General features: G+C 28.1%; 1 protein-coding gene across 1 annotated transcript in view; it reads left to right on the forward strand.

The window, feature by feature from the left end:
- Positions 1 to 10,444: 10,444 nt before the first annotated feature.
- The window catches only part of LOC107443907 (kinesin light chain), a 75,382-nt gene continuing 67,909 nt past the window's right edge, over positions 10,445 to 17,917 (forward strand). Inside the window, exon 1 of the mRNA XM_071182884.1 lies at positions 10,445 to 10,865. Within this exon, the coding sequence (XP_071038985.1) occupies positions 10,534 to 10,865 (332 nt within the window). The 5' untranslated portion in view covers positions 10,445 to 10,533. The remainder of the gene's footprint in view (positions 10,866 to 17,917) is intronic.

Raw genomic sequence — 17,917 nt, forward strand, 5'->3', positions numbered from 1 at the left:
GTTTAACAGAAATTGCCGGTAACTGGTGAATGACATTAACTTGGCTCTCGTTCAAATTCATTGGACATATTTTAGTTGAAGCCTAATATCTGTTTTCGTGTATAAAAACTGTAAAATATCAGCGATATGTACATATTTTTAAGTGTGATTCATTGCTGCGAAGAGTAAGACCTCAATTTTCCATCAGTTCTTCGTAGATTTGTCACTTTCATAGTGCATAACGACGAATATAAATGACCCTTTAAAACCGCAAAATTACTGGATAATACGTAAGTCTGAATCGTATTATACTTAATATTAATTCTTCATTTTGTCATATAATATAATTGATACTTGAACATTTTGATTATTATTTTAGTAATTCATTACATTTTAGAAACACATGAGTTGGTAATCATTGTAAATAATTTCTCATATGAGTAGAATTTTTGTGATTAGGGTGACCTGGGGTAATTCCTGATCAAAAAACGCAAACATCTATTTTGTGAAAAAACTATTCAAAATAGAATTTTAATATATACGGGAAGTTTGAAGCTATATGAGATGAGTCCAATGCCACCTTCTTTTGTTTGAAAATCTAATTAGAATTTAAAAGATTTTAAATTTTTAGTGATCAGGAATTACCCCTAGTCTTGATCATTCCTGGGGTAATTCCTGATCACTTCTGGGGTAATTACTGATCACCAGTTTTTATTGTAAAGGGACTGTTTAAAAATAATTATATAATGGTAATTAACAAATAAGACATCAAGATCAAACAAATAAACCAAAAAGATATGTTTAAGCAGCTAATAATATGATTTATTTAAAAGCAAGAAGAACGATTAACATTTTAAATTTTCAAAAATCTTTGCATCATGCTATAAATTTTAGGCAATCAGCCAACTCATTCTCATGTTGTTCTGAAATATAAGAGAGTTTTCACATTGGTTACTTTTGCTGGATTTTTTAACTTCATTAAAGGAAAGTGTAAAGTTAAGTAAGGTATGCCAACAACTTTGGCAGCAGCTCTCACACTGAAATTTTCATTTTCAATCATTAAAGGAAATTCATTAATTTTGTTTTCTAGAAACTTAGTATCCTTTTTTAGGCTTATAATTTCTCATCATATTTATACTAGGCTAATTTATAAACTTAAAAATTATTCTAACAATTATACTAGGCTAATTTATAAACTTAGAAAATTATTCTAATGATGTACACACATAAAATTAAGATAGAAGCAAGGTAAGATAAACCATAAATGGTGCAAATCAGAATACAGTCTTGTATACAGTTAAAAACAAATTTTGTGATGACAGTTAAAATATATTTTATAGTTGTTCCACTTAATAAATATAAACTGTTATTTAAGAAAAGACAATTAGCTATTTATTAGCTATTTTATATACTATTTATAAGAAGAAATGACAATGATCAGGAATTACCCCAGTGATCAATAATTACCCCATCTGTAGGGGGCAACATTTGATATAGTTTCCTATAATCAATTATAATGTTTACAGTAGATGTGAAACAATTAAACAAAAGCTTACACTACTTTTATATCAAAGAAAAAGAAAGTGACTCAAAATATTCATTATTAAGAGAAGGAGGGAGATCTTTGTAGAAATGTGCACATTTTGAAATGGAAAATACAGAAAGCAGTTTAAAAGATACTTATTTTGTAAGATCAAACAAAAAATTATTCTTAAGTAAATGTAGTTATACTTTAGTAAAGTGTACAAGCATTCTTGTCCATGTCTTAAATTTAAAAAAAAATAATTTTTTTTAAATAAAACTTAGGTGATCATTATTTACCCCAGAAACAGAGTGATCGTGAATTACCCCGGGTCACCCTATTTATAATTTTTCCAAACGCACTTTTTCCAACATCAACTATAATTTATGATACATTAACTTATAATGTTTTGCTTGTATAAGAGCCCTTGGATAATTTTGCTTAAATAATAAAACTTTAAAATAGTTTCGAAAGTTAAATATAGCAATATTGAAAATTACATAATCAATCCAAACTGATTTTATTACAGTAATGTAAATGGTATATTAACACTTAAAAAATGTAAAGATGTTAAAAGTAAATAAATAAGTTTTTTTTTTTTTTTTTTCATTAAGAAGCCTAAAATATGGCAAGGTAATCATTTCTAAATTGATGTGTATTATGCACCTGTTTAAACCGCGATTTTTATCAAAATTAAAAAGGATGAAGGGTTTCACATGTTTGTTCAATATTATAAATTTTTGTCAAAATAAAGTTTTTGTTAGGAAGATTTTTGTGCTTTTATCCATAGTTAGATTAAATCAACATTTAGGTAAAAAGCTATATCAATCTGAATTGTTAAGTAAGATTTTTGTTTGTTTTCTATAAAAAAAACTAAGAAAATTATGTTTTAAGAGTGGGAAGAATCTTAAGAGACCTTTCTCCTCCTAACAAATCATTTATGGCATAAAAAGAATCAATATTTAAATTGAGAATAAATAACTATTCATAGTATTTACCAGTAATATAAACTAAATAATGTAGCACTTAATATTACATCTTAAATTATTCAGAGTACTATGTTTTATGCTATTAGAAAAACCAATTTATAATCTTAATAATTTGAGCTTAATTTTTTTTAAATAAATGATGTATATAATATAAATCTTAATTTCTTAATTGTAGTAGTATATAATACAAGTATTGTGCATAGTTTAGTTTCTAATAAAATGCCCCCAATGACAAAATAGAAACTTGCCTTAGGTTTTTGACAGGTTTCTGATGTCAAAAACCTGGTGTTGTCCAAACTCTGGATTTAACTTATTTATCAGTTTCCAATAAGCTGTAGACTGTTTAGTAAAGGATTATAACATTTGAAATTACAGAAAGTGAATTCAATTTAATATGTAAATTAATAAAATCATAATTTTTTAGTTTTCTTAATTTGAGAGCAGTTATGGTTGAATCCCTTTTAACAGGGTTGGGGTTTTGGACACGACACGTGGGTTTTACTGACTAAAATTGTCCAAAACCTTGAACATAGGTAAGAGATAAAAATTCTATGTGTAACCATTGTTCAAATTGAAATATACTAATTAATTAATATTAGTAATTGAAACATATTAATAATTACATATATATTAATAAATATTTGATAAATTTTATGCAATTTGCTTTACTTTATTAAAGAAAAATAATATAATATAGTTAGAAAAGATTTATAACTTTTGAAGCTCCATAATTCATTGAATAACAAAAAAAAGTGAATACCTTATCCCTTAAATATGAATAAATATACTTTAAATACTGAAATGTATGTTTTTGCATAAGGATAAATAATGCAATATTAGTGATAATAATAAACTTTTTTAATGAAACAAAAACTTGTCTGTTACTTGTTCAAAAATTAACCTTTTATTTTTCAAAATGCTTTTTTAAAATTGTGACATAATTTGAGTAAAAGGGTTTTGCACAGGATGGTTTAAACCATGGATTAATCCATTCTGTCCTAAATTTTGCCAACACTGCCTCTTAAATTAATTTTTATTAAACATAATTACCAATATTTGTGGTTTTAAAAGTAACATCTAAATGTGGAAAGTTTTGCCACAAATATATTTTTCAAATGCAAAAATTTATTCAGGTTTTAAGCAAATTATTTTAAAAAGTTTATGATACAAAACTTCTCCTGCATGTGAATAATCCATTGTTCCTTATTTGGTCGTTTATTGTTTAGTTGCAATCTTTTTGTATGTGTTATATTGGCAGTAACATTATTTGAGTTTTATAATTATAGTTTCTAATTATAATTGTAATAGCTACTTAGAAAAATTAAAAAACAGTTGTTAAATTTAAAAAAAAATTGTTTTCTTGTTTCCTTTTAATGAGCAATTTAACATATTTTTTAATAGTTTTTTTTTATTCTATAATAATTGTGAAACTTCCTCATTTTTTAGGATTTTTACCCATGTTATTTAGAAAAAATGTTAGTGACAGTTATTATTTTTTTATACCTGAATTTTTAAAATTATTGGATTTATGGAAATATTGCTTAAATATGAGCTCTGTTTACCTTGTTGTTAATATGCACAGTTAAAATTATTGATTTTCAGGGAATTATTTTTTTCCTTCCTAAATAACTTTTGCAGGATGGAAAATACATTGACACACCTATTCCACTAGGAAATAGCAGACTATATGAATTTAAAGAAACTATTTAATCAAAAAATAATGTTTATAGTGTTGGATAAAAATTAAATCAGGATTGCCAAGTTTTAGACAATTAATAGTTTTATTTGGTTTTAATAGTGTTTTTATCTATCATGTCAAACTCTTTTTAGCATAGTTTTAACAAGTGTCACAGAACCAAGAATTTTATTGTAAAGAAAATTATTAGCTATTATAAATAAGAAGTATATATATAAATAAACATACTTTAATCAATCAGTTATAATCTTGAATTATTTTGATATTAAACACTCCTTTTGACAATTACTTTCAAAAATCCAATTTTTTTTTGTAGAAATTTTTAAATAAGTATGAATAAAAATATGTAGAATAGAAATTTATCCAATCTGTTTAGTTGTTAAAACATTTGAAATCAAAATCATCTTATTCATTTTGTCTGAAATCATTTACATTTTAACTCCTCCTTTCCCTGAAGCTTGCAACTGCAAGAAAAAAGCTTTGAAGCTTTTTGTACTCAAAGTTCAGTTTTGTATGAATAAGACCAAAATTTGAAACTATTGTTTTGATTGTTGCTGATCCCCGTGGCAGAATCGCAGTGACGTGGCAACATTGTTGCAAAACGTTACAGAGTTATGGCAGATAACTTTCTTTCTTTTTTTAAAGTAAAAAAATTTAATTTTCTTTTTTACAGAAATTTGCACATGATATTTTTACCATGCATTTAGCAGTTATTGATATTGATTTTCACATGGTTTTTAACCTCGATGTATTTCACATAATATGGAAAATTCGAATCATGCATTGGAGTACGTATTTACTTTTTAAGGCACTGATTCTATCAAATTTTTGACAGTTTTTGCTATTGATTTCTCACTAGTTCTTAAATCCGATTGTAACCCCTTTTTGAGGAGTCAAATTCGTGTGATTTCGTCCTCAACTTTTTTTGGATAACGGATTACATAATTTTTTATTATTGTGATGATTATTAAAAAATGTGAAGAAGGAAATAATTTGTGCGTAACCCCCCCCCCCCAATNGAAATAATTCAACCCCCCCAACAGAATGCTAGAATATAACCCATAATATTAGAATAAAAAATTATTACATGCTCAATAAAAAAAATTTAGTTTTTTTTTTTGTAAGTGCAGAGCTTTTGTAATTTTAAATTAATAACATGTATGTTTATCATTAAAAGTGTCTTGGAGAAAGATATTAGTGTTAAAGAGTTTTGTCACAGATATTCAAAAACAAGTTTTCGACATCAAAAACACCACCCTGAAACTAATTATTTTTTTTATAGGTTTTGATGTATTAAATATATGTTTAAAAAATGTTATGATTATAGACTTATGTTCAGGACTGGATTACCCATTAGGCAATGGCCCCCTTAAACTGGATTTTCTGAAAATAAATTTTAAAAAATTAAGAAACACAATGATTTTCAAATTTTTTCGAAGTGTTATGATTATTTTTTAGTTCTAATTTAAAAAAAAAAAAAAAAAAATTTAGTAAATTTTTAGTAAAATTTAATTTATTATTTATTTTCAATATGCTTTCTTAAATGAAAAGATGTATAAATACTTTTATATTTGAATGAATAAAAAATATATGCGAAAAAATTTAATCTAGGGGCCCCAAAAATTTGAATGGCCTAGGGCCCTTCGTACGCTTAATAAACGCTTGTCCCTGCTTATGTTTTATAATTGTTTTTCTAGGAAATTTATGTTCCCTTTTTATGTCTGTCACTATGAAATTGCCACTCCAAAATAACTGTAGTTCCCCAATGTGTTTTAAGTAAATTAGTGTTGTATATCAAATTTATAATTGTATAGAATATTGTTGCAATGTCATAATCAACATGCTTCACACCAGTAATGAACATTTAGTGGTTAAATAGGACCACTTAGCTATTGATTTCAAGCGTATGAAAACTTAATATGGTAGACAGACTTTAAAAAAGAAAAATGGAGTTTTACAATTACGTGATTCAGAGTTGGCAAGGTTTCAGACAGAATGGATTAATCCACGGTTTAGAATGTGGTTTAAACTATTCTTTCCAAAAAAAAAAATCTTTGTTTTAAACTGTCCTAAACCCTTTTTTTAAAATTAGGTCACAATTTTAAAGAAAAATATTTTAAGAAACGAAAGGTTAATTTTTGAGCGCGAAATAGAATAAAGAATAGTTTTTGTTTTTTTAAAAACTGAACTCAGTGGCTGGACAGCCCGTTGAGGGCCGAGGCCTACTATGCCCATCTTTGTTTTCTTGACCTTGGGCTCTGGGGTACAGGAGCAGATGTTACCGTTAGGTGGTCAGCCAAACATGAAACCCCCAGTGTTTTAGGTACTCATTTATCAACCCACTGAAGGGATGAAAGGCTGAGTTGACCTTGCTAGCCCCTAGGATCGGGCATGAGAGCTCGAAGCGCTACCACTCAGCCACTGGGCGTCTTTTTAAAGGAAAGTTCATTATAATTAAAGCTAATTATAATGAAAGCTATAAAAAAGTTTATTGAAAGGGCTTTTGTTTTATTAAGAAAGTTAATTAGTAATATTGCATTTATTTATCCTTATGCAAAAACATAATTTATAGTTATTAATAGCATATTTATTCATATTTAAGGGATAAGGTATTCATTTTTGTTCTATGAGTTTTTGAGCTTTAAATGTAATTAATCTTTTCTTATTATAATATACATAATTATTTTGTGTACAATGGTTACATATATAGAATTTTTACCTTTTATTGTTGAAGGTTTTAGACCCTTTAGGACAATTTAAGACAGTAAAACCCATGTGTCCTGTGCGAAACCAGTTTTGGAAGTTCAAAAATCCAACACTGATATGATTGAATTACATTGTTCCATAGGAGTACTGTCGAGCCTCGTTAATGTGAAATCAGCAGGACTTTCATAATTATATCATGTTAATTGAATTTTGTTTTATTATGAAAACTGTTTATAACATATTATTAATGCATTTTATGTGCTACATTAATGTATTCAAACAATACTATTATGAACCAAACAAATTAAAATAAGTTTTAACTACTTTATAAAACTATTATATTTTTACTATTATTATTGTTATTTATTTTTTATTTGCCCTTCTGCTACCTCTGACAAATGACAGAAAATAGAAATAGCATTCTTCAACATAAATGATTGGGATTTTATTCACATGCTTATTATCTGTGCTGTGTGTAGTTAATTTTTGTGTTAAGCGATAATCAGGGTTGAAAATTTCATGTTAAACATGTAAAATACAACAATAATTGATTGCTGACTCTCGGGACCAAACATGTGTTTCATGTTATATTTCATGTTAAGCAGTTTTGTGTTAATGAGGTTCTACTGTACACGGTTGAATTTCAATTCCATTAAAATCATTTCTTCATGAGACTTGGTACCAAGCAAAAAACAAACTTTTTCGTTACTATTTTGTAAAACTATTTTTTGTTACGATTTTGTTTTAAGCGAAGCTTACCCACCCTCCGGGGGGCATCCAGGAATTACCAAGTGACATGGCATTGCGAGAGCTCAGATTCAATGGAACGGTGGTGGTGCATGGGCACTGAAATTCATGGCCCCCAGTCACGTGTGACAAAAGCATCACAAAACATGTCGAAACCTTGAATTTGGGTAAAAAGTAAAAATTCTTTAGGTGTGTAACCATTGCACACATATTATTTACATGTATTGATAAATATTTGATACTTTTTATGCAATTTGCTTTAACTTATTAAAAGTTATTCACATTTACTAAAAAAAAAAAAATTTCATATTAATGCAGAATTCAAAATTTTATATTACTTATGAAAATAGTTATTTATTTTTAAGTTGAATTCATGTTGTCTTTGTTTCTAAATGAATGTGAACACTTCTTCTAGATAAATTATGTGTGTTGTATATTATTAATTGGTTTACTTAATATTTTATTTTATTTTTTAAAAATTTAACTTTTAGTTAACCCTTTGCTTACGGCTGATACAATAAGTAGACCAGAATGGCTTCATCATGGTGCATAAATTACATGGTACTTCATTGTACATAGCACAAGGTAGCAAAAGGTTAATAATTGTAATCCAAGAAAGAAAGAATTATTTTATTTTTTAATTCTGATTATTTTGAATATTTTTTTAAAACATTAGCTTAAAAATTTCTCAACTCACTAAATCTTCATCATAATTTTTTTCCCTTCTTAATATCTGTGTGTATTTTTTTTTATTTTTTATAGATAATAATTAGTTATTTTTTTAATTAAGTTTCTACCAGTTTCTTCTTCAAGATTTCAAAGAAGCTTGTCTCTTCTTGGGTGATTATATCCCATGTTTTTTTTTTTTTTTTCCTATTTTAAAAAAAGAAATTACCTAACATGGCTTAAAAAATTATCAAATGTTGACTGTACCATCATTTGGAGATCTAATCTAAATTACAATTTTGTTCTCATAAAAATGCAGTTTTGTAATCATAAAAATGCAGAATGTAGCTTTTTCTCCCTGTTAAAGTAATGTGTTTAAAATCCACTAGCAAAATACTATTTCGTGTTCTTAATAATACCAAAAATATGAATTAATTTTATAGATAATTAAAAAATAATGTAATAAAAATAAATCCTAACATATTTAGGGTGTGACATAAATTTCAAGTTTCCTCAGATTAAAACAAAAATGAGTATGCAGGATAGTAAATGAAAAGAAAGGATAGTTAAGAAAAGTAAATGAATTTTCTTAATTAAAGAGAATTTTGTTTTCCTTGTTAAAAAAATGTTTTCATGATTTTCATATTTTTTAAAATTTATTTCATATTTATATATTAATATTTACTCTTGAAGAAAGCTTTGTAAAAAAGAAACCCACGTTTTTCCAACACAATATATACATATATATAGTATTTCCCCCCCCCTGGGTTTCTAGGTTTTATTGAGTTTTTCATCTTTTTTTTAACATTCTTTATACTCTAAATGTAAGTCTTGCTGCTTTGGTAAATTCCAGTAATTCAATTAATGTTTAAGATATTAATAACCGTGATTATTACCATAGATATATAGAGATATATTCCATATTGATAAATTAGCAATAATATTTTTAATGACAGTAAAGAAGTTCAGTTATCTTCGTAGAATTTAGCTATTCTGTTTAATATTTTGTGAAAGTTTATTTTAATTAGGTATTTGCACTTTAAGAAGATCATAGATTATTTGTACTTTAAGAAGATCATGGATATGAGTGACCGATGGCGTCAGCGCCATGTGATCGTTTTTAAGGAAAATTGCGTGTTAAAGTTGAACTAAGTTTCTCTTGTTAATTTACTTGAAGTTAATTAAATACAGCTCTGTATCGCACATCGGATTTGTTGAAATATAATCATCCCATATTTATAATTCACCATATCTAGATAACTTTAAGCGAAAAAATTTTTGCACCCATCATCATGTTCTTTATTATTTTGTATAATAATAGGCGGAAAATTTTTGAATTGTATGGTAATAGCGAAATCCAAAATTTGAGTGAAATCGGTCAAATAGTTTCAGAGAAATTGAATTTTAAATGTGCGACATTTTTGAAATTCGATTTCTCAAAAACTATTCCACCGATTTCGCACAAATTTTGGATTTATCCCATGTAAAATTAAACACTTTAAAATAATGTAAAAAATTGTATTTTACGATTAAAAAAAATTGTTTTGAGACTTTTGCTAAATAAAATCATTAAAAATAATAAATATCTACTATAATTTATTTTTTGAATATTACCTTGAAATAAATAAATTTTATAATTGTGTTAATTCGCTTAAAAAGCTCGAAAATTTGAATCGTTCTCTTAAACTATGGGGACCCTATTTCCCAGATTGCGACTGCCCCCTAAATCTTGGGGGGTCCGAAATCCGAATCCCTATAAGAGTTATGTTTATTCAGAGAAAGTACGTTTTTGTATCTGATTTCGTAAATTAAAATATTGCCTTCACTTATTGATTAGCATATTTGGGGTCACCCCCTCGAACCATTAAAAAGTCCCCACTTAAGAAAATTATCTTAATAATCAATTATAATTCCATGAATATTTTAACAAAAAAAAAATTGCCTGGGTTTTAATCAACTAGTGATATTATTGAGTGCTGAAGTTAATTATATTTTTCTAAATATCTGAATTGTTATGTTTTGACTCTTCTTATCGCATTCTATCGTTAGAGATACCTGCTGGCGGTTTTTAGATCTCAAATATTTGATTTTTATCGCGCTTTATCTTTAGGAAACATCGTTCAAACTGTAGCTTGTAATCTTCCGGTGTGATGGCGAGAGGCGTTGCGTTGTGTAATCCTTTCCTCTGATCGTGATTTTAACTATTGATCGGATTTAATACACGGATAATGAGCGTCAAGCAAAGAGTGGAACGACTGGATAGTCTGAAATCGTTGCCTGATATTGATTTGGGCGAGAATTTGTATGTCAAGAAATCTACGCTTGTAGCTTGCGTGGATGAAACCCTGGATAATGAGGGAAATAGGATTAACGCAAACTTGGATAATGTACCCAGTGAAATTGTGCATAGCGATAGTATTGATAATGAAAACGTTACAGGGGTGAATTTGCTTACTGAAAATATTGACAATACTTCAGATGTTGCCCAAGTGCCGGTGGTGCTCAGGGGTTTCCTTAGGCGATTCAGTGAAACTGATGAAGTCGATTCGCCAGAATTAAGGTAATTTTTTAAGTGCTATTTAAATAATTGGTAATGTAACCCTATTGTTGAAACATTGGTTTTTTTTTTAGTTAATATATTAAAATTAAATCAGATTTTAGCTTCTGTAGTTTTGCTTCCTTTTTAGATATCAGTGATCTACATAAACATACGATTTGCATTTCATTTAGGAGCAGAGCTTTTCCCCCTAATAGACAAATCAAGAAGGGCGTGACATGGCAACTTTTTTTTTTCCACAGAAGATGAACCCAAACAAAAATGGTAGAAAACGCTTGTCGCCTACAACAATAAGTAAAACTCATTCCATAATCTATGTTTTAAATAAAACAAAATCAGCTGATTAAATTTATTTCTCACTGTCAATTAATTTTGAGAATGGACTATTCTGTCTTCTTATAAATTTTTGTCTCATATTCTTGAAAGGAAAAAAAGAAAAAAGACTGAAAAAAATAGATTAAAAAAATACGTTTTTTTATTAATTTAATTTTTTTAATAGCAGACTTTTATAAGATGTATGTTTTTTTGTTTCGTTTTGCATACCTGCAAGTGACGTAGTGTACCGTGTATCTCGATCCTCTTTGGTTGTTTAAACGTTGATTTGTTTACGCTAGCAAGTGTTCCTTCCATTTTAAGGACGACCTCGTCAAATATCAATTCTCTTAAGTGACACATTCTTAATTCTATCACAAAGATTCTTTCACTATATATTTGCACAAAGACAGGCACAAAGCCACGTGGGACAAACTAATTATGCATCGAAGTTACCAGGTACACAAAACAAAAATGCATAAAGGTTACAATTAAACACATAAATAATAAATCTGAATTAAAAGAAGTAGATGAGAAAGAATTATATTTCAACTAATTCGATGCGGCTCTGTATTAATTACGCTAACGTCATAGGCCACTTGTGTGGGTATGGGACGTCTTCTTCTTGAAGTGCAAGTACCCAATTTTAAACTTTTAACTTTAAATATTAAAAAAAAAAAATTTTTTTTTTAGAATTTTAATTTATACATATCTTATAATTTAGAACCTCATTCTAACAAATTCATCTAAGAATAAAGAACTGAAAATTTTATTTGACAAAAATTTTGAAATAATGTGGTATTATTATTATTTCCAAATGTAACAAAATTCCAGATTTATTATTTTTTTTAATTTTGAACCAATTACCCAAGACTTGTTTTACACCTCAGCGAATAAATCCCGTTAATGTAGTAAATCTTACCCACTGCTTTTTTTTGTGGGGGGGGGGGGGGGGGNTTTTTTGGGGGGGGGGGGGAGGGGTATTTTTATTTTGAATTTTGCATTCAGCCATATATCTAGCTTTATGATTTTGTAGCATTGTTGATAAAAATGCTAAACATATGTTTGTTATGATATGTTTTATTAAAAACATGGTTGTTGCAGAAAATGTGTTTTCTTTAAAAACAAGATTTATAGCAACTTAAAATCGCTGATTAAAAATATAATTTTTGGTACCCAAAGATATCACTGCTTTTTTAATTGTGAGTAATGTCCTGGTTGGTTATATAGTAGGTTAATTAATTCTATCGCCATGATCCTAACTATAAAATGCTGATAATTATGTTTATTATATTAAATGCCAGGAAACCTTTTATTCTTCTTTTTAGTAATATCGTGGAAAAAACAAGCGACTTCCTGAAATACCTTTCAACACTATTCGTATCTTTTTTTCCCTCCCTTACTACACAAAATGTCATATTGCAGATGATCACTCCCAGCTGTTGTGTCAATTTTGAGGATGTTATCTTTCCTTTCACTTCTGACCTTTTTTTTTTTCGGGAGGGGAACTCGAGTTTTTAACAGTGCTTTTTCAATTAACTACTAATAGTTCACCCTTTATCTTGTTCAAATTTTCAATGAAATACTTTTTATTTATCCACTCAAGTGTTCAAATACATTTTTTAAAACTTGTAGTGGATGATACTACTTGATGTTGATACAGTTTTTTCAAATATTAATTCATTCATTAAATTTTATTAATTTGTTTTAGTTTTATAGGGGAGAAAATTTTTTAATTATTTAATAAAAAGTAACTAAATTGAAATTTTTCTTTGACCTGAGTCTGACTATGCCTAAAATTATGAAAATAAAATGATTAAAATTTAGTTTAAAATAATCATGCTATGAACAGATGTTAAATTAAGTGTTGAACTGGTTGCTCTTATGGGTTATCTTGAATTCGGACATGTAGGCACCCATACCTTTGCCCTAGGGCAGGGATGGCGAACCAATGGCACGCGACACACTATTCTGGGCACGCCGCTGATCACAAAGTTCACTACGAAGCATATTAACAATTAAATTTAAATTCACAAAAACAAGCAAAGGAATTAAAAATTATTAACAAAAAAATTTATAATTAATGCCAAAAAATTAATAACCATAAAAAACAAGCTAACAATCAATAACCAGCAAAAACAGATTTAACAGTTCTGCTTAAACTAACATATTACAACCTAATATAAATTATTTGTCATCTAATCTGAAACAACAGAATTCACATAATTATACTTTAAGTTGAATTACACTTATAACTGAGACACTGCAAGATGTCCTTTATAGTAAATAAAGAGTTTTGATTTGGTAGTATTTAGTATTATTATTTTCCCAATAATCATAAAGTCCAAATTATTTGACGGCACGTCTATGACCTCATTAAACAATTTTTTGAAAAAAATGGCACGTTGGTGCAGAAAGGTTCGCCACCCCTGCCTTAGGGAAACGTAGTAAATAGTGAACTCATGGCACTGTTCCATCCATGGATATGATGTCGTATTTTGCGTCGCACGCGTATTTTGACGGCAAATATATGGCCGATTTTTATTGCCAAATTATTCGACCCAATCACTTTCGTCGCTGAAAAAACGATTAAAAAAGAAACTAGTTTTTACGATGCAAATGTACCGGAATGGATTGTATCAAAAATTGATTATTGAAATGCGCAATTAGAAAATCGTTTGTCGTTATGACATTTTAGTTAAAATAACGGGTTCGTCAAAATCACGAGGAAAAACATAGAAATAATTGCAAAGATTGAAAAAAAAAATAATGAACTTAAATTTAATCAGCGCGAATAAAACGCGTCATTTAAAATTCGCATGCCGTAATAAAAATATCGAATTTTTAAAACTATGTGGGAATGCATAGCAATAACTGCCAAGAAAATAAAGATATAATAACAAAAAAAAAAGGGATTTTAAAAAGTTCATTTAAAATTATGTTGAAATCGGCGGCACAAATAAAGTGCGTCAAAAAGTGATTACTTAAATATGCGATTTGAAACTTTAGTGTCGAATAATATCAATGCAAAAATGCGGGATTTCCAAATTACGTGGAAATAACTATTTAAAAATATCCTTCTGGATTTACGATAAAATTGGTACAAATGAAGCGCGTTGGAAAGTGATTATTTAAATGTGTGATTCAACTGCAAGATTAATAATAATATCGTATTAAAAATATCAAGATTTTTAAAACTTTTGCGAAAATGCGATGTTATAACTGGCGAATAAACTTCGGATATACGATTTAATGGCAGAAATAAGTCGGGCCCAAAAGTGATTAATCAAATACGCGATTGATAACTCACAAGTAAGAATATATAAGTATTAAATGTACCGAGATTTCGAAACGTCACTTGGATTTATCATGAAATTAGTAAAAAATAAAGTGAGTCAAAAAATGATTACTAAAATTCAAAATTCGTGTATCGTAATAACTGTTGCTAAATATTAATAATAAATAGGTTATTGATAGGATAGATTATTAATGATTCATTTCAATTACCGTACTGCTGTAAGAAATATCTAAAGCAAATAATTAGTGAAGGAATTTCAAATTCACCAGTACTCTAGATTTTTCAGATTTCTTACAGGTTTTCAGACTTCTTAGAAAAAAATTTATTTAAAAATTTAATTTTTGAAGAAAAAAAATATGGTTTAATATATTTAATTAAACATATGGTTAAATTAAGCATATTAAAATAAACATATGTACTTTTTAGATTATACTTATATTTTTAATGCAAAAAAGACCTTTTAGTTTGTTTGTTTCTCTCTCTCCTCTCTCTTTAAATTTATAATAATGTAATTTCGACTTATCAAATAATTTGTTGTCTTTTAACGCTGGTCTAAACGAAGGGGAAATGTATTAACCGATACGTAGAACTTGTTTAGAAATTTTTGGAAACTATACGTATACCTTAAGAAGTATACGCGCTTACCACGATGCGTGTCGTCGAGAGAGCATGCACTGAAATCAAAGGATTTAACTTTTTTATTTTTTATGAAATAATTTTAGAAATTAAGAAATCGTATTGCCTGTAAAACTTTCATCACGAAATGCAGTTTGATATATGGTTATAATCGACACCTTTAAATAATATCTTTCTCGTAAATGTTGATAGTAAATATGTTATCATGACAATATTTTCATTTTTTTTTTATCATCCGCTGCAATGATGTTATCAACATCCGATAATTGCTTTCCATACAATTATGAAAATAAAAATACACTTTTTTTGTCTTATCTTTATTAAATCTTTTTTTTTTGTAAAAAAAATTTCGTATTGTCAACCAGATAATTATTATTACTGAATAAAAATAATTGGACGCATTCAGCCACATCTGATAAAACCACGGATTTGATTATTTTGAAATTCATTCTTATTACGTTAGTTCTACTTCCTCTCTTTTTTTCTCTCGTGTATAATTTGAGAATTCAATTTTTTATTTTTTTCAAAATTTTCCTTACCTGAAAAATTAGAACTGAAAATTTCAAATGTAGTTGCACTTGCGCTTCCAGTTTCAAGGTAGACTAGAATAGTCCCATCTTTCTTTTCTTTTTTTTTTTACCAACTTAATAAGTATAAAATAATGGATACTAACCACTTGCTGTAGTACGAAATTCTGCTTAAATTTTTTTTTTAATATATATATATATATATATATTTGGGTCCGTTCCGTTAACGGACCCTTCACAAAATGATTTTTTTTTAAATTGGACCCTTCACAAATTTGTTTTACATTATTATTATTTTGTTAATCGAATAAACTCTTTCCAGGGCAGAAAACAAGAAAAATGAATGTAAACGAATTAAGTTTTGTCTTCGGCAGACGATTCTTCCATTATTTGTCCGAAATGAATATTCTGCGTTCATCAGTATATAGGCTAAATACCAAATATTTGTATGTTGCATCTCTAATCTAGAAGCAGCAAATGTTGTTTATTTTTTAAAATTTAATTTTTTTAATTATAATTTTACAGTGTTGAGCATAATCTTGTATGTCTTTACAATTTAAAAACTCCTTGAAAAAGTTTTTTTTCCGCAATAACGGACCCTATTTGCACAAATTCATAAAAGCGGACCCTGGTTGAAAGAATGTGAGTAATTTTTTCACAATTTTACTAAAAACGAACCTTTCACAAAATGTCTGGACAGACCCCTGTATATATATATATATATGAACACAAGGAAAAGAAAGGATTGATTAACGAAAAAAATTAAGAAAAATACTAATAAGTTCTATTTACTGCCCATAAGCTGCAAGCACATACAACTGCTATATTTTAAAGAGAATAGACGGAAAAAGATAATTAAAAGCATTTTGTAAAAAATAAACAAAATAATAATTTTAAAATTTAAAAGTAAAAAAGTATAAGGCGGAAAAATAAACAAGAAAAAGATACAATCTCGTCGTCAGCTCACACGACTGTATCCAAAAGCAGTGCTTTCTAATATTGTATTAATATAGCCAAAGCGAATGCTCAGGTGATAAAGCGTTCGCCTTCTAATTAGGCGAACTGGGTTCGAATCGCAGTGGTGGCTGGTCGATACGAATTCCACACCCGGCTCGCTCCGACCACAGTGCTGACGTAAAAATATCCTCAGTGTTAGACGGATCATGGGGCCGTCAGACTGACCGTGGGTGGTCTTCGTGGTTTTTCTCTCCGTCTAACGCAGATGCGGGTTTAGTTCCATCAAAAAGTCCTCTACAAAGGATGATTTCTCACAATACCTGATCCAGTAATTCACTTATCTTCTGGATTGGGTTTAAAATTACAAATTATTTTCAAAACTAATTGGCCCTGTTTTTTTTTTTAGAAAAACTGTCGTTAAAAGTTATTAGTTGTGTCTTCAAAATAATTTTTTTTCCATTAAAAATAGTCGTAATTTCAAAAATAAAATACAATTTCATTGCATAGTTTAAAAAGTTTACATCCGTACGCTTTGTATAAAAAAAAACTATTTGTAGATTTATGGATGGCAATAGTTAATAACAAAAGAAAATACGTGATTGCTTGTATCTTCTACAGGTATACACACTTACCAAGTTTTGTAAATATGTTCATAATATTTAAGTTATTGCTTTTAAATGATTTAATTAGAAATTAGAATTAATTATTTAATTAGGAGAAAAATTATTTTAATAATTTTTCTCATCTTTTCTTTATTCTGTAATTTTTTCCATGTTTTCTCTATATTTTATACTTTATATATACACTAGTGGGCTGCGCCCCCTGCTCGCTAACGCTCGCCAACCCCCAAAAATTACTACGCAATCTTATATGGTTTGCTTCGCTCGCTACTAACATGGACGCCATTGCGATTGCACAAAATTCTAAGAATTCAAAACAATAATTCAAATTCATATAACAACTTTAAAAAAAAAATTACATCTTTTTAGTAAATACAAAGTCATTAAAATAAATTTGAATTCAAACAAATGACGTGTAATTCGCTAAACCTATTAGAAATGTGCTATAGTATAAAATCTTAAAGCGTAAGAGCACGACTGAGACTCATTTTTCAATGAATAACTATTAGCAATAATAAAACAAATAAATTCGTGATATGAATCAAAAATCGTGAAATAAATTCGTGAAAAAAAGCGCTTCGACAAAATACTAATATAGAGATCTATCGACAAAGACTACTCACTTCTGCCAGCTTAATAGTATGAGATTGCCGCAGCTGATAGGGTGAATTTCGGAAGAGATCACATTTGGTGAGAATGCTCTCT

The sequence above is a fragment of the Parasteatoda tepidariorum genome, chromosome 6 (genome assembly GCF_043381705.1).
Source record: "Parasteatoda tepidariorum isolate YZ-2023 chromosome 6, CAS_Ptep_4.0, whole genome shotgun sequence".
Taxonomy (NCBI): domain Eukaryota; kingdom Metazoa; phylum Arthropoda; class Arachnida; order Araneae; family Theridiidae; genus Parasteatoda; species Parasteatoda tepidariorum.